The following is a 25,146-nucleotide window of genomic DNA, read 5'->3' as shown; positions in this document are numbered from 1 at the left end:
CCTTTCAAGTATATTCACTTTGCGCTTCATCTTGTAAAGGCTTTCAGATGTCAGTCCCCTGCTAGAGTACCACCCAGCAGGATATCATCACAAGCCTCATACACAAACAGACTATCCACATCCTCTATACCAATATCTCAGCACTTATCAAAGACTATGGAAGCACTTCAACTTTGACTTCCTCCACAACATCACATGCAGATGTTGAATGACAATAGAACAGGACTTGGTGCATACCAGAATAGTCCTTGAAATTGCACTTATTCAAACCAAGTAATAAGGATCATCATTACCAAGACAAGATCCCACGTGAAGCTATTTTATACAAACTAAAACTTACAGAGTGGACTGTCAAGTAATGATAAACAAAATATGAGAAAGAAATAAGTCACGTGCTTCACCCTATACCGACCACAAGCACAAGCAATCCATTTGCACTACATAAACAAAAAAAATAAATAATAATCCTCTGGCCACCATATTCTCAACAATGGTATTCCATACCGCATGCAAGCCGTATGGAACATTCCATAACGTCCTGATTTGGTACCGGTACGTGGTATGAGAGGACGTACCGACACTCAGTATGCCGAACTAGCTCTCATATTGGGCATACCGACACAATGACAAAGTGGCACCAGTATGGGGCCCAGTACCAAACGGCGTTTGTTTTTAACTATCAAAATACTTCTACTAGATAACTGTCTCTCTGCATCCGGCATAACAAAAACTTCATAATCACTTCAAAGTATACTGTTGTATCCTACATTTCAGCAGTTTTCTATTGTCATTTAACCACCCAAAATATGAGCCTCCACTACAACAAAGGGCACAACCAAATCCAAAATAGATGATTTAAAGATATAGCTAAAATTAGACTAAAGTATTTAACACAAGATTTGTTGTATCAACCTATACCAATTCGAACCAACTGTACCATACCTATAATATACTGGTACAGTAACAAGATTCGCTATATAAGTCAAATCGGTAAGTACCGCCTGAAATCAAGGGTGTTGTAATAAAAAGTAAGAAAAAAAAGGATTGGAAGTTATCTTAGTATAGGATGCATACCGTACCAAACTGATAATGTACCGGTATGGTACATAATACCAAGATAGCAGATCTTGATTGATCAACTGTTCTTCATTTCAGGAACATCACAGATACTGGTCCGGCAACAATCATCCATACTTAACCCCACATGATTTAGGTCTATACCTTCCTAAACTAATCCTAGAAAGTTAAATTGATATCCATATGAATTATGAGAAGAAGAAAAGTAGCATCAGCTGACTCCTAAGAAAAGTAAAATCAAGATTGAGCTAGCAATCTCTGTTCTAGGAATGCCCCCAAGCAGTAACTCTTTTAACAATCTCCACTCTTACCCACATATTTCCGAGAGATAGATTCTGTCCCTGTCATCCCTTCTGTCTCCATTTAGAACCTTAATCACCCTTCCTCAACATAATGACAAGTATTGAAGACAAAATGTCACAAATACTTGATTCTTATGATGTGATGCTACCCAAGAAAAAAGGTTGGGAAAAAAGCTTTAAGCGCGTACAGGTCAACAATTCCAAGTGACACAGCTAGGTGGAAAAAAGAAATTAGAGATGATCCTGATTGTTCCCCACTGACTGCCTCCAAAAGTTACAATTTAAATGCTGATGATGAATGAAAAACCAGAGATTCAGCATATTAGGTAAAGGAAACTATACACCTTAACCAATGACCTGAAAATAACTTATGCACACGACTTCAATGAAGAAGTGAGTAGACAATTAAAGGAGTCAGACAGTTGTGTCTTTTCTTAATTCATTAATAGATCATGTAAATAAAACACTCTGCAAACAAGTAAACATCTTTCTTCCCTCGGAAAGCCAGTTCTTTTTTCAATAATATGATTCAACAATACGAGAAGGGCAAGAGCCTCCATAACAATAGTTATTTTTCTCACAATAAAGGATATAATTCTCATGTTATCTTTCTTCATAATCACATTGCATAAACACTCATTTTCTAATTACAGTTCTCTAAACAAGTGTGTCAATTGACAGTGAGCCATCTTCCCTTTTCCCATAATTTCACAAATAGCCACTTCCAAGGTTCCGTAATGTGATTCTATTAACTCAGAAACAGCCAACATTCTTCATAAAAATGAACCCATATATATCTAACAAAGATGCAATTTTTTCACTAAACATTTAACCAATCATACGGGAGAAAGATAATATGTTATATTAGAACATACAAACATCAAGAAAAGCACACAGAGTTATAACAACCAGATCTATTCATAGAACGGTTTTTCAGAACGCAAGTACATAACCAAGCCAAAACGACAGATGCAACAATCCTTAACTTACTTATCCACCTTGAATGATCCCCAGGCTATAGCTATCCAACAAAGAGGAAAAAGAGACCCACACCAAAGTAAGCAAAAGTTTCCAGTTACAACCACTCACTCACATATCCTGCCTTCACTGCTGCGGGACATAGTAGTAGGCGAGGGGGTCGGCCGGTGCCCCCGCGAGACCCCGGGGGATGGCATCGTCCTTCCCCTCCTCCCTGGGCACGATGTCGACAAGGAAGTCGAAGACGTCGGTGCGGGTGATGGCGGCGGCGATGTCGCTCTTCTGGAGGGTGCGGCGCTTGTTCTCCTCGGCGTGGGCCCAGCCCCGGAGCGTGAGCTCGAGGATGAACATCTCGCAGGCGCGGGCGAAGACAACGGGGGCCTCGGCGGCGATCATGCGGACGTCCTCGTCGGCCTTCATGATCTTCTTGATCCGGGCGAGGGGGAGGTTGTGGTTCTTGAAGTCGGTCGTCTGCTCGATCTCGCGGTACTGGTCAGCCCAGAACATCTGGAGCTGCTGCTGCTGTTGCTGCTGCTGCTGGTGGTAGAGGTGGTGGTACGCCTGATAGGGCGCTGTCGCGGCGGCGGCGGAGTATGGGACCGGGGTGGCGACACCGATGGCCGGGGGGGTCCCCTGGCTCTTCTGATCCATCTGCACCTGCGGGTTAACAGAGTCACGCGTCAAGATCGAAAGCTTTGGAGGGAGAAATCGGAAGAATCGAGGGTTTGGTGGAAGGGGGTGTTTGGACCTCCTTGCTGGGAAAAGGAGGGATTTTTAAAGGGGGTGGAAGCAGAAACGAGGAGGAATGGGGAAGGGAGATGAGATATAGGGTTAGGGTTTGAGAGATTAACGCCCACTCAGAACGCGGATTTAATAAACGATTTCCCTTTTTTTTTTTCGGTCCTTCTTGGGTACGGAAAGAAGAAGAATGGAGGAAAGAGGAAAGCGAGGCGGTTTCCTATTGGGTCTGACGCTGGGGAAGAGGTGGGGGGCGTGAAAAGAAGGAACGGGAGTCGTTTGAAGTTTTAAATAGGGGACGCGTGTCACGTGGAGGTTTTAGCTGGGTGCTTTTTACAGTCTAGTACCTTGCAATAATGGATTCCCATCGTGATCCCAGTATTTCTTTAAAAAAATTGATATATATATATATATATATATATATATATATATATATATATATATATATATATTTATTTATTTATTTTTTAAAAAAAAATGAAAATATTATTTTTAGTGGAAGATATGGAAATATTTTTTAGCAATTTATAGCAGTCCTAAAATTAAATAGAATGAGTTTTTGGTCATCCCCCATGAAATATCTAAAATGCCCTATAAATTTGATAAATGTCTATTAGTACTTCTCGTTAAGACATCAACAATTAGCTTACTTATACATAATTCCAAAATAAAGATATTAATTTCTAAAAAATCATTCCTTGAGTGTTTTTCTATTAACTGGCAACATTTTTCTCAATAAATCTGCGGATTAGTACTATAAATTAATAGTCATGCCCGATCTGGATGTTGTTAAGCCTAGAGAAAGAAAAGGAAGCCATTTCCTTGGCTTACCTTGGAACTCTTCATCTCCTTCTGCTGCTGGGTCCAAGAGTCTCTTGAAATCTATGTGGAACAAAAACTCACCAGCCTCCATAGGTAAAGCTTGCCTCTTTCGCCTTCTCTTCCCTAGAACCTCTTCGCTTCCCATTGTTTCTTTCTTTCGCTTATTATGGGGAAATCATATAGGCCAACAAGATTAAAGAAATCATGACTAATGTATCTTTCTTTCTATCTCAAGTATTTTGTTCTTTGCTTCAATTATGTTTGTAGAAAAAATAGAAGTTTATGGTATCTAGTGGGATTCATGGTTTTGCATAAAGAGGTCTTCTTTGTTATTTAGGTTTTAAGTTTTTGATTCTTTTTTCATATTGAATGTTTGAGTATGTATTCATGTGAGTATGTGTTTGGCATGAAAGGATTTCTTTCGGTGTATCTATGTCAAATGTTGGTCCTCATTATGATAGGAAGTTGTCCCCATGCATGCAATTTCATTTGCTTGATGACCATGGTATTGACATGGACTTCTATAATTAGCTCTATAAAATATGTATGGTATTGGCATGGTCTCTTAGGCCTTGTTTAAGGGAGCTGTTGGCAGTAGAGCTTTTGGAAGTAAAGCTGTTGGAAGTAGAGCTGTCTAAAGTAGAGCTTTTATAAAAAGTTGTTTGCTGTTTGGTAACTGCATTTCTAAAGTGCTGTAGCACTTTAACATATGTTTATTAAACAAACTGAAAAAGTACTTTTGCATGACAAAATTACCATAAAGGATATTGCAGAGTATTATACAACAGAACATAATAAAATATACATGTATTAATACATAAATATATGATATAGGATAATATTACTGTAATGTAATATAATATTATTATAATATAGTACTATAATATTGTATACTATAGGATAATAATTTAATATAATATTTAATTATTTAACATAGCATATCAATGTATTATGATATAATGTAATATAATATTATTTATAGTATAATACAACAATAAATGTATAAAATATTATAATTATTAGTATAAATTAATTTTTTTATCCTTCTAATGACCATTTATCTCTGTAACAAATTATCTCTTTACTTAACTAATTGCAATAGTGACAAATTTACTATACCTATCAATATCATAAAGATCAGATTATTTTCCACTCACTCATTATTTTTATTTATTTATTTATTTATTTATACGTTCATTCGTATCTATATATTTATTTATGCATTTATTTATTTTATTTTTATTTTTATTTTATTTATTGAAATATATTTATTTATTATCTTATTTATTCATTCATTCATTTATATACATATTTATTTATGCATTTATTTATTTATTATTTTTTTTTCTTTTCTTCTTTTTTTTTCTTTCCTTTTTTTCCTTTTTTTTCTTTTTTTCTTTTCTTCTTTTTTCTTCTTCCTTCTCTTCTTCTCCTTCCTTCCTCTCCCCCCTTCTTCTTTCTTCTCCTTCCGTACGGCCGGCGGCGCCGAAAGGGGGCCAGGCCGCGGCGACCGTGGAAGGGAGCCAGGCTGTGGCCTGTGGCAGTCTCGGCGGCCGCGGCGGGCCCCCTACGAAGTATTCTCCTCTCGGGAGGTCGATGACGCCAGAAAGGAGCCGGGCCGTGATGGACGCGGAAGAGGGGCGGGTCGTGGCCGGCGGCGGCCGCAGGAAGCGGGAGGGCGCCCCCTTCTTTTTCCTCTTCTTCGGCACCTCCCCATTATAGGGGCGGGGACATCCGTGGCGACCGACCTCCTTCTCCTTCAGCACCTCCCCATCTGTAATGGGGACATCGTGGCCGATGGCGGCGGTCGCGGAAAGAGGAAGATCGACCCTTCTTCTTCCTCTTCTTCGACACCTCCCCACTGTGGGGGCAGGGGCATAGGGGGTGGCGGCGGGGGAGAGGGAGGGGGGTGGGTGGGAGAGGAAGAGGCGGTGAGATGAGTGTTTTGGAAGAATTTTTTTTTTTAAATGAAGATATTTTGGTCACAAATAGTACTTTCTGATAAAGCTCAAAACAGTTTTTTCGAAAAGCTCCAAAATAGAGCTTCTGCCAAAAGCTGTTTTCGGCTTGTTGAAAAAGCTGAAACAGCTTTTTGAAATTTTTACCAAATACCATTTTTTATCTAAAAGTACTTTTGGAGGGCCAGAAAATGCTTTTTGGCCCTCCAAAAGCTCTCCCAAATGGAGCCTTAGAATTTTCTTTGTTAAATTTTTATCGTCATTACAACAGGATGTCCCCCCCCCCCCCCCCCCCCCCCCATTCCTGCATTTTCAGTTGCTTGATGACCATGGTATTAGCGCAAACTCTTAGAATTAGCTATATAAAATATGCTCCTAAAGATGATGATCTTGAGACTTTAATGTTTATTTGGTACTTCTCTGGATGTTGGTTTCTTCTACAAGACCAAGCTTTGCTCACCAATAAACCTCACTTCTCCATTGAGCAGCATGCATACATGCTAACGTAAGACCAAGATATGAGCTTAGCTATCTTCGCTTGCCTGCTGCCTTCAATCTCACAGAGCAACAATAATGCAACTTCTATTTTCATGGTCAGTGGCTACATGGTCATCTTCCAATAGGCCCCTCTCAATGACTCCAATATCTTTTTTGTCTTCTTCCAATAAGAATTATGAAAAACATGGATTGCCCTCCAAAGGGGAAATTTTTTATTTTTTTTCTTTTAAGTATAGGGTGGATGGATTGCCTTTTAAGAGCATCCTGCAGCACCCTGCAAGGAATTCTTCCTAATGACAATGTTTTTACTTTATTTGTTACTAAGCTTTTAATCCCATTCTTTTCCTCATATTCTTGTTGAAATTAATTTTTAAGTATCCTAATTAATTTTTCAACTCTATATTGGTTTGCTTATCAAAATAATGGTTATCTATATCTATTGATGTACTCTTTGAAGAATTCTCATTTTTCAGATATTTTGCTATCACAATTTAAGATAAATAAAGTTGTTGGGAACCAGAAAATCTCTCCATAAGACTGACTTGGTTATTCATATGAAGTTCTGACCATATTGTAACATATAGTCTATATCGATCTCCGAATACATTTATCTCAACATGGTATTTTGTACATACTATTATAATCTTGGTCTTCTATATCATTTTTTTCATAATAGATTTTCTAGGTCTTGTTTTTTTTTCAAATAAACTTTATTTCTTGCATAGGCATCAATATCTTGGTATGCTATAAATCTAGAAGATGCAGTAGAAAGTATGTTTATTATATTAGAGGAAACTTTTTTTTTTAATTTTATTAAAGGAAGTTACACAATAAATTCTCTCTACTACAACAATGTCTTCAAGTCATTTGCATCTAAAATATTAGAGGTTGCAAGTGGAGGACTATTTGTTGTATATCATATTCTTGATGTAGTACTTGGAATTTGTCAAAAACTTTGAATTAAGAAAACTAAGAATTGCTAATTATATTTCATTTGACTCCATTTTAACATCTGAACTAGATTGTCATGGCCTGTTTTCAGCTCTTCAGATTGTCAAAATTAGTCTAATATGTGTATATTTCCATATTGCAAGTATTGTCTCATCAACTTTCGATTTTTATTGCACTCAAACAAATACTACTACTTTTCTAGGTGGCATCCCTGGTCCAGAGGTTTTCCTTCAACGCAAAAATGAGCTTTTATCAATTACTAGTTATAATACTAATGCTTATTTAGAAAACAAGATGAACTTTATATATAAAGTAGATTTTATATCGAATTACATGGCCCAATATCTGACATAGATTTGGCATTTGGCATTTACTATTGAGAAGCTAGACTTGTGTATCTCAGTAATCAATGAACTCAAAATGTCATTGTTGAGCTGCATGCTTTCATTTCACTTTTCTAACAAAAATAAACCAATAAAATATTCTAGAGACCTCGAATTTGATTGGTAGGCCTAAAGGAAAATATAGCATTAATTTTAAGAAAAATAAAAGTAGAAATCCATGAGGAATTTGCATCAGCTAATGAAATGTATATGCAGTTAATATAGAAACAAAGTATTGGTTTAGTATTTTGTCCTCCCTTACAATTGAATTGCCTTATCTGCGAGTTGACATAGGCAATGCTTATGTTGAGGTTTTAGCGGCAAGAACGCCAGAGCTAAAGTCCGTATACAGATAAATGAAGTGAAAGCTTGATAAGATGCCAAGGACATGCGGATGCATGTAAACTAGACGGCATTAAGATGTCAAAAGATACATGAGTTTTTTCACTTGGCCCTAAAATTTGCCAAAGAAGTGTTTTATTTTGGGTATTTGGTTATATATTTATGGCGATTTCGTTGTAACTAGAAACCAAAAAATGATGATACAAGAAGTTTTTTTCTTTTCATGATGAAAATGCAATAGCCATTGATTACTAAATTTTCTTGATTTAAGCATCATATATTGTATCGTTCTTGTAGACTTAGATTATTTAGGACAGGTAATTACATAATAAAAACTACAAAATATTTCATCTGCATGTCCTATACCACATCTCCTTATAAATTGTATATATTTTATGCATAATGCCAATCTCCTCTCGTCGCAAGACATGCAAGTTTTTTTTTATTTTTTTTTGGTTGAATTGAATCCTGTATCGTTACTCTAAAACTATTTGAATACTATATAGCTCAAGTTTTTTAATCTCGATATATCGATTATCTCAACAATCAGTCGAGACTAAGATGAACCCAGATCTTTGTTTATCTCGGGCAAAATTGCAAGTAGGAAGATTTGAAGAAAATTATAGTTTTTTAAAATCCGGACTGAAATTTTCATAGCGGAACATAGAAATCTCAACCCATATGATAAATTTGATATTAAAAATATATTTAAATATCAATATCAAGATTACCATAGAAAATTAGATTTATGTCGACCCAGTCATCTAGACCGTAAGTTATCCTCATCAATGCCAAATGATAAGTAACTCTAGAGAGGAAAAAATAATAAATCATTGGAACTTTTTTCTTGGACACCACATTAACAGCCATACATCCAATGACTCAATTATTAGGATACTGTGCGTAAACCAAAGAACAGTACTCCGACACACCTGCTTCAGCCTGGCTAATTAGTTCAGCATCCTCTCACTCCCATATACTAAATCCCCTGCACTTACCATTGGATTCCTAGCCTCCATGATGTCCACCACCGCCACACCCGCCGCAGCCACAACCACCGCCACCATCATTATTGCCGTCGCCTCCACCATCAGCACCAGCGTAGCCGTAGACGGCAGGGTTCGTCCCACCTCCTTTGCCACGTCTTTTTTTTTTTTTTTTGCTTTAAAAAAGGGAAAGGGGGGAGGAAGGGACAAGCCCACCTCCGCGTAGCAGCCCCGACCACTGGGCCCCCACCCCGCCAGGAGAATATTCGATGCGGGTAGACCGAGTCGTGTGTTGGGCACCCCGACCTATTTTACTCATACCCTCCCCATCCGTGGGCCGGCTCGGTTATCCGACCCAACCCTCCGTGTGAGTACGTCACACCTGGCACCACCCAGGCTACCAGCCGACCAGTAGTGCTTCCAGACCCCGCGTCCAGACGTGGGGCATCCGGTCCCCGAATTTAATCGACGCCCGTGCGTTTCGAGCCTGGAACCACTTGGTTGGAAGCAAACGTTCCGTTTCAACTGGGCTACCACCTTGGTGGCTCCTTTGCCACGTCTTTCGCCGGGGCGACTCGGCTTATCGTCGTCACCACATGCAAAGATGGCCAAGGTTATGCACACGATGGACGCCGCAACCGTGCAAAACAAGAAGAAACCTACTCGAAATTGGAAAAGAGCATCGCTGCCGCTGCTCCCACCATCGATGGCTTCTACGAACCTGGCCATGTCTAACAAGTGCACTTGTTGTCTCGGCTCCCTCAGTTTCTGGAAGAAACAAGCATGTTAAGACCTGCTATGGTACTTGAAACTATGCTTGGAGAACGAATGGCATCAGGGATTAAGTAGAGGAACCTGGAACCTGTATACTTTTTCTTGGGGATTTTAGTGGCCGTTCGAAGTGCATCAATGGACCACCAATTATTGAAATAATGAGTGACTAAGATGGTCCCCTAATCCAATAGTCTCCACCTGCACCTACGATGCTTGGTGGACCTGTTTGTGGGTAAATGATACGCCCACAATACCATATAACACCAACTATGGTGCTAATTATATTTTGTGGGCTTTTGTCTCAGAAAGTAATTGGTGAGCTCAGAAGATATCTTTGTATAGTTCCCTTCATGACCATATGGAATGCTTTTTCAATAGAGAAAATATGTTTAAGTATGAGGACCGTGTCCGCGTGTATTTACTTCTACGTCGGTTATTCGCTGAATAGATCTTGAGTACTTATATAAAATTAAGGAACCTAAATAATCTATGTAGATTAGGAAATACTGTAGCATGGGTTTATAGAGGCTGACTATGGGCCTATCGTAGTGTTTATGATTAGATTTGAATGGATTTGAACTCTTAGCCTGACGAAATGCTAGGGCTTGAATGGAAGGAATATGTGATGATCTGTATGAGCATAAAATTAGTGTAGACCACGGGTCTACTGTGATGCTTGTAATTAAATTTGAATAGATTTGAATGGATTTGAACTCTTAGTCTGATGATGAAGACATTAGGGCATGAATGAAGGCAGTATATGACCGCGTAGAGAAAATTCGTATATGTTGAAGGAGTGGCATGGGGATAAAGTAGAGGAATCTAAATGCTTTCTTGGATATTTTAGGGGCCGACCACAATACATAAATGGACCACCAATCATTCAAACAGAGACTTCGATGGTGTCCTCATCCAATAGTCTCCACCTGGGCCTAGAAGACGTCATGTTGACGAAGAAGATGATGTCCATATACTTTTCCATATATCTTCATGGCTATCCGGAATGGTTTTTCAACCCAGAATTCCTGTCTTTCATCTCAGGAAAAAAAAAATCCTTCAGACAACTTGTCTTTAATTCGACATTTGGTTTGAACATTGTTTCAAAATAAATGTTGCGAACTTGCAGCATTACACACGAACATATTTTATGGAAATTCTTTTGAGGATTCTCACAATGTTAGCTAATTGTTTTTTATTCGACTAACAATGATTTAAGTAAATATTGGCATTACTATTCCATTACCTTTCATTATAACAACAACTGACAATCTTTTTTTTTTTTTTAAGAAAATGGAGGAAGCAAAGTGCTTCCCCTAGCTTTATTAAAATGAACGGAGTATACAAAGCAACAAAGATGTTTTGCTACAATGCCTCACCATGAACAAAAGGGAAACCATCAACCGACCGAGATATTATCTCAGCAGATGAGGGCCAAGAGGATTCCTTCGTGTTTGGTGGCTATCTTTGTTTTTCTCTTAGCCCAGGCTTGAAAGAATGGATGATTTTGAGAAGTTTTGGTGTTCAGTGACCAAAACATTATCACATTGAATGTTTAAATAGAGTTGCTGGTCTACATATACAACTGATAGAAGATAACAATACAACATAAATATCTCAACAGAAATTTAAATCCTAGAGCTAATCCTCAAGTGTAACAGATAATATAAACAGAATACAATATCTCGACAAGAATTCAAATCCTATAAACTAGAGAAGAGGTCACATTGATCGAGTCCTTTTTTTCACTAACATCCCCCCGCAAACTGATGGGGGGTGAAACCACGAGCAGTTTGTCACGAAGAGTCTGAAAACATGTAGAGGATAAGCCCTTAGTAAAAACATCTGCTAACTGATCATGAGTGTTTAAGTATTTCCCGACAACATTACCATTCAATACTTTCTCACGTATGAAGTGAAAATCAACTTCAACGTGTTTAGTCCTGGCATGAAAAACTGGGTTAGAGGCCAATGAAATAGCAGACATATTGTCACATCACGAGACAGGTGGATTAGGAAGAGGTATCTGCAGTTCATGTAATAGCATGCCCAACCAAAAAACCTCAGTTGTAGTGAGTGCAAGTGACCTATACTCGGCCTAAATGCTTGAGTGCGACACCATTGATTGCTTCTTAGCTGACCAGGAAATTAAACAAGGACCTATAAAAACACCATAACCAGAAGTAGATCTTCTATCATTGCCTGCCTAGTCCGAATCACAAAATGCTTGTAAATAGAGATCACCTTTCTAAAATAAAAGGCCATGATTGATAGTACCTTTAAGGTATTGAAGTACTCATTTGGCCACTGTCCAACATGAAGAAGGACATGCATATGCTGACATAGCTGATTAATAGAGTAGAAAACATCAAGACGAGTAAGTGTACAATACTGTAAAGCACCTACTATTTGGCGATATTGTCTGGTCTCATCATCAGAAAGAAGATCACCATCATGAGCTAAGAGTTTCGAACTAGAAGCTGAAGGAGAATTAACAGGTTTGGCACCTGTCATATGAGCCCGATCAAGAAGTCCCTAATATATTTTGTCAACCTCAAATGAAGCCCTGAAGAGTCACGAGTTGCCTGGATGCTGAGAAAAAAATTCAATTGACTAAGATCCTTCAATTTGAATTCTTGTTGAAGAGAAGCAATAATCGAAGTTATGACAGAAGAATGAGTGCCAGTGACTAAGATGTCATCAACATAGATCAATATATAGATATGAACATCATTTTGATGAAAAATGAATAAAAAGAATCAACATCAGATGAGAGAAAGCCAAGATCAAGCAGTGAATCCCAAAGTCCTGTGAACCAGCCACGAGGTGCCTGTCTTAGCCCATAGAGGGCTTTATGCAAGTGGCACACATAAGTGGGATGTTGGGGGTCAACAAACCCCTGAGGCTGCTCCATAGACACCTCTTCAATAAGAACACCATTGAGAAATGCATTAGAGACGTCAAGTTGGTGAATACCCTAGTCAAAGTGAATAGCAAGAGCCAGCAACACCCTCATAGTCGAAGGCTTGATTACAAGACTAAAGATTTTTGTAAAGTCCATGCCACTTTGCTGATCGAAGCTCTTAGCCGCAAGGCGGGCCTTATAACGATCTAAGGAATCATCCTACTTTTGTTTGAGTCAATAAACCCATTTGTTTCGAATGACATTGTGTCCAACAGGTCTCAGGCAAAGAGACCAGGTGCTATTGGTCATAAGCATATCGAACTCCTCTCCCATTTCAACCCTCCACTCAGGTGATTTCACAGCTTTGGAATAGCAACTTGTTTTTGGTGGTCGATGAACTGTATGAAAACACAAAGAGGATGTTTTGTAGAAAAATAAACTTGATAGTCAAGAAAGGAATTTGGATGCTGATGACCTATTTGGGAGTGGGTTATGACACAACTGTTGCTTGGCTCATTTGTGGATGGGGTGGATGAAGAGGGATGAGGATGATCACTTATTGAATCGGGTGCACAAGGAATGATTGACTCGGGTTGGTCAGTTGGAGTAAAATTTGGAGGCGAAGTGATAGGATGCGATGAGGGAGTGGGTGTTTGAATTTCAAAGGGAGAAGCTATCGGGTTGTCTAAAGGTGGGTTAGAGTTCCACGTTGCATGGGACTCTATTAGTGCATAAGAAAGTAGTAAAGGAGGTAGAGTAAGCGAGGTCTCACCTGATGACTCTGAGAGCGATGTTGTGGAAGTAGAGTGCATGGACAACCCTTTTGCCGCAGGAAACAAATCTTCAACAAAGATAACATTTTTGGATATGTATTACCTTTTGAGAGATAGGAACAAAACATCTATAACCTTTGTGACCAAGAGCTATAACCAATGAGAATACATTGGTTACTACGAAACATTTACTTTTGAAAATTGTATGGACGTAATAATGGATAACAGGCACACCTAAAATTTCGAAGGAAAGAATAGTCGGGCCCTCTTTGCCATTATCAGATTGAAATTGTTTTATCTTTGTTGAAAATTGATTTTCCACCATATTTTTAAAATGTTCGAAACAGGAATATACATCGGCCTTTGATTGTAATGGATAAAGCCAAGTGAACCTTGAAAAATCATCAATAAATAAAACATAAGCATAACATCCACCAATAGATCGAGTAGAACATGACCGTACATCAGAATGAATAATTTCAAGTGGGAAACTTGAGACACGTCTTGAAGGTTGAAAGGGTTGCTGTTTATTCTTGCAAAGTTGACAAGATACACAAACACCAGGTTATTGACCGGACTACTAACTAGAAGAGAATGATCCTTAATAATTTTGGAAACAACAAAATGAGATGCATGGCCTAAACGAGAGTACTAGACTAAAACTGAAGATTTAACACTGACCAAAGTAGTCTTTTTATTGGAATTGAGAGAAGCTTACTGCATGATGCAGATAGGGTATAGTCCACCTTCACTTTGGCCTTGCAACAACATCTTTCCCTTTGTGCATCATAAACAAAATAGTGAGACCTAGTGAGAACAAAAAAATAATTGTTATCAATGAAAAATTGATTAATGGAAAGGAGATTAGCAAAAGCTTGTGGACAATGAAGAACTCGTGACATCACAAGATTGGAAGAAGAAGAGGTAAAGAGAATAGAACTAGTGTTGGCGATGTTAAGACCAGTGTCGTTGCCTACTGCAATGTTATCACCACCTGTGTAAGGCTGTGAGTTGGAGAGTTGCTCAAGATTTGCAGTAATATGTTAATTTGCTCTACTGTCAACATACCAGGTAGCACCATTAGAAAAGGACGAAGTTCGGCCCAAAAATGCAGCATTTAATTGAGCAACCATAGCTGCTAAGGTTTGTAGAGGATGACACCCCTGATATGCAAAATTGAAACGATGGAAACAATCCAAGGCACCATGACTATATTTTCCATAGATCTCACATACTAGACGATTACTATCCGAGAGTTGCTGCGAAGGACCTTGCGGAGGTGTGAGAAAAACTCCAGGTACCAAGCTAGGCAAGGGGCCTTTATCCTTCAGTTTGCCAGTGTTGCAAGGTGGGAATCGCTGCTGCGATTGACGAGCTACCAAGGCATAGGAAGGATCCATATGAGAAGAAGAATGCTGTGATAATTGTTAGGCAGAGAAGGCAAAAGAATGTTCAGGAGGAGCAGTTCGCTGTTGGGAATCCAACATGTGCTCATAGGCGAGCAATCCAGCCTAAAAATCAGCAATGGAGATACACGTAGTGCGAGACAAGATGTTGATGGAATTATGAAAAGGCACATACGGTGGACTTAATCCACTCAACAAAGTCGATATATAATCATCATCATCGACATTTTTTCCAGCAAGGGCAAACTGATCAACTAGACTCTTAGCATGAGCCAGGTACTCCGAGCAGGTGCGATTGTCGATGCGAAGACTATACAACTGACATTGCAGAAGATTAACTCGCGAGCGAGATTGAGAAGTGTTGGCACAAGTGTGGCGCATCCAAAGCAAGAAATGCAAGGAACAGTGGTGGGAACAGCAGAGGGGTCGACTCATGCTGATCTGGGGTCGACTCCTGAAGAGCTGGAGTCGACTTCAGATAATCAGGCAGAGAAGTAGCTCTCTAAAAAAACTTGTGAGAGTCGACTCATCAAGAGCTAGAGTCGACTCCAGGTCGGGGCCAGTTTTAGGTAGAGACGGGTATTGGTCTTCCACCTGCTTGAGGCTCAGGTAATTTGGATCTTGAGGGGGCTAACCATCATTGGGCTTGGTTTAAGCTCAAAGGAAGAGAGAGTATGCAAGTCATGGGTATATATGAGCTTGGATTGAGTGCTTTCTTATGTGGTTTAACCTAAGAGGGTTCTTGGGTTTGGGTCTAATTGACCAAGTATTTTACATTCATGTAATTGATGTACGATGGAATGAAATCAAATCACAACTCTTTTCTCTCGGAAACACTTTTCTTCTCCCTCTCTCTCACGCATGCCTCCATCTCCAAGAACCCTAGTGCCTCTATCTTCTAGGGGCGGTCATCTAAGAGGAGTCCTATTCCACTGGGACTCTAGTGCATCGTCTCCACCCACAAAAACCAAGCCATCCACGCCTCATGTAGCAAAAGGGGACGCTCTAGGTGCTGTGGTTAGAGGCGGTTCATCTCCCTAAAAGAAGCAAATCTGGTGGATAAAGAAGTCCACGCCTGTCTTGCAGTAGTAAGACCATAAATGGTAGAGAGAACCTTCGGATGAAGTGTGGCATTAATCCATGACAGCTCAAATTGATCCTTTTTATTCCAAAAGAAGTAAGCAGGATAAGGATCACCTTGAATTTTGTCAGCTGCAGGAGGAAGAAATTGATCAGGGCACGGTGCAGATCTGTCCACGAGGCCCCAAAGATCATTGGATTTTAGGACAGGGATAAATTGTGAAATCCATTGAAGATAGTTTTCACCATCTAATTTCACAGATATGAGCTGGCCAATATTGGGAGAAATAAATGGAGATGCAGAAGCGTTATTATTAGAAGAAGAAGCTATGAGGATAAAAGGTCAGGAACGAGAAGCGATAGCTTTAGGGGGCTCTAATACCATGAAAGTATGGATGATTTTGAGAAGTTTTGGTATTAGGCGACTAAAACGTTATCACATGGAATGTTTAAATAGAGTTGCTGGTTTACATATACAGCTGATAGACGACAACAATACAACGCAAATATTTCAACAGGAATTTAAATCCTATAGATAATCCTCAGGTGTCACAGATAATATCAACAGAACACAATATCTCAACAAGAATTCAAATCCTAGAGCTCATCCTCAAGCGTAACAGAAGCTGGAGAAGAGGTCACATTGATCGAGTCCTTTGTGCAGAGCTTTCTGCAGGGTTGCATTGATGGAAGATTGTTGCTGAAGAAAGGCTCCAGAATTCATTCCAACTAGAGATGCCAACGAATGGCCATTGCAATCTTTTCTAATGTTGCCTTTGTCTCTCCTTCTCCTTCATGCTGCCCATAAATCTTTATTATCGGTAATATCTAAAAACCAAAGAGTAACACCTAGTTCAAATGATGGTGACAACAACCAACAATCGTTATTATATTCTAAAATATTCTCAAAGTGGAAGATTTGGGTAAAAAGTGGTTCTTGTTTATTTGATAATTTTAAGTAATGATAAAAGAGAGGGTTTATTCTTACAGGATTTCGATATTAGTTAGAGCTTTGCCATGCCCTTAATTAATTAACTCAAACCCATCTAGCTCCCGAGCAAAATATGGAACAGAATTTGCAGACTTTACTTTGTATCAAAATTTAAACGTATAGAACTAGCTGTCTTTGCATAACATTATTAATTTGTCATGAATAACATCATATGGATCAAAGCTTGGACCACTCCAAAGTGGACAGATATGTGAACTAGCTATTTAATGTTGGCTGGCAAAGTATTATTAATTATTATAATATTTATAACAGTAATCGAATTCTATCTCGATTGAGATTATTTATGAATAAAAACTGGCTAATATAGCGACTCTATCTATGCCGCAACGAAGAAGAGATTAATAATGTAGAAACAACAACATATTAATTGTGTGCAGGCTGCAGAGTACTACTTATTATATAAAAACTAATTTTTAACAAATCCAAAAATTTGAATTTTAAAACTCAAGCGAAAATTGTTAAACTAAATAATAATACAATAGCTCCTATAATAAATTTATTTGTCAAACAACCACCATCGAATTTCCAACAAATACTCTCCAAAACTATTATAAGGGTTGTTATAGCATTATATGGGGCATTATTTTTAAAGGTACGAACGAGTCATGCCAGATTTATTTGGTGATACATCCGAAACTAAATCGATTTAGATCAGTTTTCTAAAATCAAAATTGAATATGAACGAGTCATCTACAAAAACCATTTAAAACTGAACTAAAAAATTTACTTTAGTTTTTTGGGTTGATGTTTAATAGGTTAGACTAAATCTAAACATAAAAATTTGATTTTATATAGAATTAATATTCAATGGACAAGATTAAATAAGTTGGGCTAAGTCTAAATATAAAAATTATATTTTATATAAAAATAAAAATATAAAAAAAATAAAAAAAATAAAATATATATGCACATATATGGGTCAGTCGACTTAGGTCGGTTCGAATCGGTTTGAATCAGTTTTTTGAAACTTCAAACCAAAATCGAACTAAATTTTTTCAATTCAAAACTTTTTCAAACTAAATTGATAATAATAATAATAATAATAATCATATAAACTGTCTTTGCTTCAGATTGGATTCGTAATTTGGCTGCTTTTTTATATATCCCTATCTATTTTAAAATCTTGCTATATGCAGGGTGCATGCACGGTGGAAAACTTTATCTGTAGTGGGACATTCTTGTCTCGTCAAGTCTATCACCGTAGCCAGACCATTCCACTTTGCCGCGGTGTCACCTTCCTACGTTTGGAAGGACTCAATGATGCATTGTTTTTTCCTGAGCCGCGGTTATAAAGTTGGAAAATTCACTATTAAAAAAAAAAAAAAATAAAAAAAAATAAAGCCTATTTTGACTCTTATGTGCCGACACACCAAAGAAGTGTCGGCAATTTCATGAGTGCACCAAAATTTGCCGATGCTTTTTAATAACGTCGGTGGGAATGAAACTAAAACAACGCTAATTAGGATCGTGTAAACCAAATTGATAAGACCACGCTTCTAAGCGTCGTCGGAAGCCAAAAAGTAAAAGAGTAGATGATGCTTAAAAGCGTCGTCGGAAACCAACATACTAACTTCTTCGCTTAATGCTAATTTTTTTCTTAAACATATTAAATGATAACCTAAGACGACACTTTTAAGCGTCGTCGGATACCGCTTGAGCCAGACGGCACTTAAGAGCATCGTCGGAGACCAAGCCATCACCTTAGGCCAGACGACGCTTAAAAGCATCGTCGGACACCATCCCACTCCCAAACAAATTACCCCTCCTCTCTCGAACAAAATTCCTAACACTTTTAAGATCCTCCCCTCAACCTAACTCTCACCGCCTCTGAGTCCAGATTGAGGTTTGCCTTTTTCGCTTTGCAGAGGAAGGGAAGACTCCATGAGAAGCTCCATGGTGGCGGTGCCCTTGTGGAGGATGCGGATTGCGTACGAGGTCGCTGGCGCCGTGGAGTACCTCCACGAGGGGTCCGGCGAGCTCCCGGTCGTCCATGGCAACATCACCGTGTTGAACGTCCTCCTCGACAGTTGGCTCGACCTGAAGCTTCATGACTTTGGGTCGGCCCGGGCTAGGTTCTCGTCAGTGGTCTGGTTGGCCAAGCCGATGGATAAGGCCACCGCCCCTCCAGCCGCTCCCTTCTAACACAGACGATGCTTAAAACCAAATCTCTTCTAATGACATCTGCTGCTGCAATTTCCAGTTCAATCTCTTCGCATTCGTTCATCTCCTGTGATGCCAGAGGTGCATTTTCTTTCTCCCAATTTTCTTTGCCTTTTGATTTTTTGAGATAAATGGTTCTAGGCGCAGCTGCCCTAATTGGATCCATGAGGCATCTGGCGGCGCCGGCTACGATGGTGGAAGCAGTGGTGGAGGAGAAGGGGAAGGGGAGGGAGGAGGAGGAAGAGAAGGCGAATTACGATCAGCTGGCGAGAGAGCTCGAGAACGCTTCTCCTCTCGAGATCGGGGATAAGGCCCTCAAAAAAATTTGGGAATGGCATCGCCATTGCCTTCAGGTTTAATCTCTTCTCTCTCTGTCTCTTTTTTTCCCTCTTTTTTTTCTTTTCTCCGGTGTTCTCTATGGTGGCCGACTGATGGCGAGTCCCGAGTGTCGCAACCCATGATAGGTGCCACAACCTCTGGTAGTGACCATCGCATTCTCTGGTGGTCATTGCCCTTCTTCTGATTGGGACATCTTATTTTTTTCTTAAACTTTGAATTCAAATTAGCAATTCATTTGCCCATTTCCTTCCAGGTGAAGTTGGTAAATAATTCATTTACCGATTTCCTTTCGGTGGTCGTCGCTATTTCATTTATTTTCTTATATTTTTTCTTAATTTCTATACAGAACTATTGATCTAATCTGAAGCTAGAAATATAATGTTGTTCCGAGCTTGCTAAATTGGGAAGGTGCCATAGTAATGGAAGGATGATCTCTGCAAAATTTTCAATGACCTTTAAAGCTTACTAAAAGAGAAAAAAAAATTAAATAACTTTTTTTTATAAAAAATAATTACAACGACGCTTTAAAGCATTATTATACAAAATATAAAAGGTTAATAGCCGACATTTTTAACCATCGCTAACTACCCAATGCTTATAAGCATCGGCTTTTAGCGACGCTAAAAAACGTCCCTAAAAGCTCGCACCGTTAGCGATGCTTTTATAAAGTGTCGGCAGATTTTTTTTCTCATCCTTACATAGCCGATGCTTTTGCGACGCTTTAGATAGCATCGGCGGAAAAATTACCGATGCTTATAAGCGTCGGTATAGGCTTTAATAAGCGCCATGATATGTATATTACATCCCACATCACGGAAGAATATTTGTTAGCAAGAGCAATGGGATGCTCACGGTATTCCTAATATCCAGATTTGACAAGAAACTTCGACGAGCAAGGTAGTCGCTAAGTTGGTGGTTCAGCCAAACAACCTTTGGAGCATTGTGATCGAGGAGAACTATTAGTTTTCTTGAAAGTTACAACACTTTCTTCCGCAAATGATGTTCACCAACTTGCTGTAAGTTAGACCCATAAGTAATACAAGCTGACTCTAGTCAAATAAGAGTCGATCCCAGAAAGAAGCAAGTCGACCTATGAACGACCACAGTAAAAAAATAGAGAGTAGTAAAACTCAGTCTGTTGAAGTGCCGATCCCTGTTATCAGACGAGTTGATTCCTGAACTAAGAGAGCCGACTCTACAATGTTCATAGAAGAAAAACAAAGTATAGCAAAAATAACAATAAGCTCGAGTCGGCCCCTGAAGATCACGAGTTGACTTCTAAAAATATTGAGTCGATCCTCTGCACCTGATAATAGTAATGGCTACTTTTTCTGTAAGTCAGAATAGCCGTTTTCATCTCATAATGGCTCTTTTAATCTGTCTCGCAGCTAGGAGAGTATTCCAACTACTTCCAAATATTATAAATTTATGGGAACACCAAGAGCACTAGAGCGCTTGAAGAGAAAAAGAAATATAGACAAAAAGAACGAGAAAAGAGAGCTTCAACTAGAAAATTATTCAAGAGTATCCATTGAGCGCTGAAAGATCATATCTTCTACAATTGAGAGTTGGTGAAGCGCATTCAAGATCAATCAAAGCCAACCAATTGAGTCAATCTCCATTTATTGCTTTATATTTATTGTTCAGGAGTTATACTTTATTGTGTTTGCACCTTATTCTTTCTATACTTTGTTGTAATAAGTTTTATAAATTGAAACTTAGAGAAAGGCCTATCCAAATCTCAAATTGGATTGTGTAGATTTTGGTTGATTGCATATAAAAGTCAGTTGGATAGATTGTGAGCCCGAATAAAACATTCAGTTGTTGAGCCTAAGAATAGGCTTAGTGTAGTTTTTGGTTGATTGTTTGAAAAAATTAACTAGGTTGATTATAAGCCCGTGTAAAACAATTAGTCTGTAATCTCTAAAAGATTATAGTAAAAAAATTTAAAAAAGATATTTTGGGGAGTGGACGTAAGGTGAAGGGTTGGCAGCAAACCATTATAAATTTTGTATATTTGTGTTGCTTGATTTGCTTGCATTAATTTTTTTGCATATTTACTTATTACTCATTTGCTGAAATTAATTTTCATCTATCAAGTTTTATTTCGTTGCATTGATTTTAAGTTTTTAGAAAGCCCAAACACCTCCCTCTTGGGCTGTATAACCGGGTAACAGAAAGAGTAGAGTTGAATAACTCTCAAGAGGGGAGAGCAGCAGAGCTTTTGCTTAGGCTTGATTTGATCTGAGTTATGTCTCCAATATCCTAGACTTAGGGCCTTTATATAGGCTTGGTCCATGTAACCCTTAGAGAGGCTTATAATTGTCTCAATGGCTATCTCGATAGAGTTGGGATTTGGTGCATGTTTTTAATCACAGAGGGTCTTGAGAGAGCGGCAACTATCCGTCCATCTCTGAGATAAATGATGGGGTAAATGTCCTTTGCACCGTTGGTGATCCAAACTCATCTAAATAAAGGCTAATGGCCTGCTTGTACTGGCATCTCATAAAGATCCGAAAACACATGCAATAAGATTTTGCTGTGCTTATATTACGGTGTGCAAATTAGCCCAAATTCAAATTTTAAATTTTATAGATTTTAGGAGTAAGTCTGGTCAGGCATGTGACCAAAAAGGTTAGCCATGTGTGCATTCTCATCACGCATGCCATGACATGCCCGTCAAGCCTTGCCACATGCATGACATGGCTAGGCAAGCCTAGCAAACATGCACACGTGTGCATTCACGAACTCATAACTCACGAGATCTAACTAGTTTTAGAACTTTTGGAGTTCAATAAATACCAGTCTACTTGCACTAATATATCCAAAATGGGTTTAATAAATATGGGATTTAAAAGTTTAAATCCTTTCATAACCAAAAAAAAAAAAACTAACAATTTGTGCCCTTGTTATGCGATAAAGCAAATTGATATATCTTATTATTATATATTTAAAAATTTCATTTGTTTATTTGAAAATGAATTATAGATCATAAGTCTTTTTGTTTTACTTAAAATCTTGGCTCCACTGTACTCCTGTAGTTTGGCAAAGCCAGAGTTCCGAAAAGGTGAAACATCGAAATGACATCCACAAAAAGTAGGAGCGGCTTAATGCATTTGGGGGCCTAAGGCGAACTCACTAAGAGGAGCACTTTTTCCTTCCATTTTGTCTTTGAGGCTTTTCCTGCATCGGGCCGGCCTAAGGCGAACTCACTAATGAGACTTTTTTTTTCTATTTTTCTTTGAGGCCTTCCCTACGGTAGGCCTTCTTTCAGTCGGGGCTTAGGCGAATGCCTCAATCGCCTAAGGGTTGGGCCGGCCCTGACAGAAAATCCATGTTCATTTTATTGTTTGGGATGTGTGGATAGAGAATTTCTTCTTTTATCTTCTCTCTCTTGCTCCCTTTTTTTTTTTTTGTATAGCACATGGATCAGGGTTGTATCTCTGTCACAAAATAAAGTTTCACCTTTTTTTTTCACAAATCCACTATTGAATCATTCACCGTTCGCTTTGAGATCTATATAGATAGATGAATGAAGTTTGGAGCATTTTGAGAGCTGTGTAGTGCATGATCAAATGGTGGAGTGGCATGAAGGAAGGTGAATCCTTCTTTCTAGTGAAACATACAACCCCCTTCTAGCATGCACGAAGTACTAGTTAATTATAAAGAAAATTTAAAATTTTATCCTTTGTTTACTTGCCATTTGATTTTAGCATATATATGATTAGTAGTTCAACTCTCTCTGCACAATTAGGACAGTGATTTGCACATCATGAGATATATTTTTGAATTTATGTAGTTTTTAAACATATCTAAGCATCATCATGGACAAGATGAGGGATTAAACCAAAATGATCATCAAAATCAAAGGGTAAAGAATATAATTATCAATGGTCGAACCTTAATTACCGCAAGGTATATCTGGGATAGCGGTTGTATCTTTCACAAAAGAAGGATTCACCTTACTTCGCACCAATACACTATTGGATCAGAAGTCAAAATGATCTTAAAGCACTCCGAACTTAGTCATTTATCAATTTTCTTACATCTGAAAGCAAATAATAATTGATCCAACAGTAGATAGTTGTGAAAGAAGGTAAAACCTTCTTTGGCACGAAGGATACAACTACAGACCGCTCTTGTAAGTTCTAACATTCTATATACTAGCCATCACTTTAAAGATTTAGGCTTGTTCTATGGGGGAACTTTCTCAGAAAAATATATTCTGCAAGATAAGTATTACCAAGCAACATTTAGATAGAAAAATAATTTACTCATATTTTTTATGTATTAGAAAGTAACTCCAGAATCTATTACCCATGTTCTTTTGCATTACCACTTTTCGAGTATATTGCTAAGCTCTATCTATATTTTTCATAATACCCTCTTCCAGGCCTAATTTACACATGATAGGGTTAGGATTTACAAAAATAAATTAATTACAACCCTATTTAGATGTTCAATATTAAAAGAAGAGCGATGATGATGATCCAAGAAATAGACATTTGTACAATTCGGAAACTGCCTAACATAGAATTTTCAATGTTAGGTATGAAAGAAACAAAGAACAAATTGTCATTTCTCTGATGATATTTCCATGACAAAATACTAGTCCTCTAGGTTTCAATGTTTGGCAGCCGCATCGCCTCTTTGGTGTCCCGATGCGATGCTTCGCATATCTAAGATAGCAAGAGTCCACCGTTTCCGGGATCGACGACGTGGCGATGATCCAAGCATGCATGGCGGCGATCCAAGCGAAAGATGCATCGCACAGGATCCGCATCCTTAGCGCAGGACGAATGCCAAAGCGCCTTTCCAAATCCATTCTTTTCGGCCGTGTAGTACCAATGCCCGCTTTGTTTCGTACCATCCCGCCAAGTAGTACAACACCTTATCGCGCCCTCTCCTCCCTCCCCCATCTTAATTTATGCCCCAACAACAAAGGCCACAGAACTGCAACCCTTCCTCGTATAGCCCTGGCAAAATCTTCCGCCATGGACGACGGCATGGGCGACATGGGACATCATGGTATGGCGCCCATGGGCGATATGGGACAAGGCATGGGCGACATGGGACACGGGATGGACGACATGCACATGACTTTCTCCTGGGGCAAGAACGCCCAGATCCTCTTCTCCGGTTGGCCGGGCGATAGGGGCGGCATGTACGCCCTTGCGCTCATCGTCGTCTTCGTCCTCGCAGTCCTCCTCGAGTGGTTCAACTACAGCCGGGTGATCAGCCCTCGATGGAGCCGTGTGGTGGCTGGGCTGGTTCAGACGGCCATGCATGCGGTCCGCGTCGGCCTCGCGTACGTGGTCATGCTCGCCGTCATGTCCTTCAACGTCGGCGTGCTGATCGCCGTGATTTTGGGTCATGCCGTGGGTTTCTTGCTCTTCTACAGCTCTGTGTTCAAGCGGCCGCCGCCGCCGGACGAGGAGTCCAAGGGATACCTCCGTCCCATGGCCTGTTGATGTTGATTTCTCCAGCTTAATTCGGTTTTGTTTATTGTATCATCCAATCGTGCAATAAATATTATCAGATTTGGTTTGGTATATGGCAGTAATTTTTGATTGTAAATTTTGAAGATGCGACTTCGGATTAAGATATGATGGTAAATTTTTCTTTTTATTTCCTAAGAGAAGCTTTTTCTGAGCTGTGTCAAGGG

General features: G+C 39.0%; 3 protein-coding genes across 3 annotated transcripts; 2 read left to right on the top strand and 1 right to left on the bottom strand.

Moving 5' to 3' along the window:
* Positions 1 to 2,218: 2,218 nt before the first annotated feature.
* LOC103716102 (nuclear transcription factor Y subunit C-6-like) lies at positions 2,219 to 3,364 on the bottom strand. The gene is made up of 2 exons (XM_008803969.4): positions 3,106 to 3,364; positions 2,219 to 3,014 (listed from the first exon to the last, which is right to left on the bottom strand). The coding sequence occupies exon 2, from the start codon at positions 3,006 to 3,008 to the stop codon at positions 2,484 to 2,486; it is 525 nt and encodes a 174-aa protein (XP_008802191.1). The 5' UTR covers positions 3,009 to 3,014; positions 3,106 to 3,364; the 3' UTR covers positions 2,219 to 2,483.
* A 15,227-nt stretch (positions 3,365 to 18,591) lies between these two features.
* LOC103716103 (5'-adenylylsulfate reductase 3, chloroplastic-like) lies at positions 18,592 to 21,429 on the top strand. Its single transcript, XM_008803970.4, has 3 exons — positions 18,592 to 19,223; positions 19,290 to 19,495; positions 20,870 to 21,429. Exons 1-3 carry the CDS (start codon positions 19,133 to 19,135, stop codon positions 20,903 to 20,905), a joined length of 333 nt encoding a protein of 110 aa, XP_008802192.1. The 5' UTR covers positions 18,592 to 19,132; the 3' UTR covers positions 20,906 to 21,429.
* A 2,776-nt stretch (positions 21,430 to 24,205) lies between these two features.
* LOC103716104 (copper transporter 6-like) lies at positions 24,206 to 25,033 on the top strand. Its single transcript, XM_008803972.3, has one exon. It carries the CDS (start codon positions 24,206 to 24,208, stop codon positions 24,950 to 24,952), a length of 747 nt encoding a protein of 248 aa, XP_008802194.1. The 3' UTR covers positions 24,953 to 25,033.
* The last annotated feature ends 113 nt before the right edge of the window (positions 25,034 to 25,146 follow it).

Source organism: Phoenix dactylifera, chromosome 1 (genome assembly GCF_009389715.1).
Source record: "Phoenix dactylifera cultivar Barhee BC4 chromosome 1, palm_55x_up_171113_PBpolish2nd_filt_p, whole genome shotgun sequence".
Lineage (NCBI taxonomy): Eukaryota > Viridiplantae > Streptophyta > Magnoliopsida > Arecales > Arecaceae > Phoenix > Phoenix dactylifera.
The sequence above is the reverse complement of the archived record's forward strand: the minus strand, read 5'-3'. Positions and strand labels throughout refer to the sequence as shown.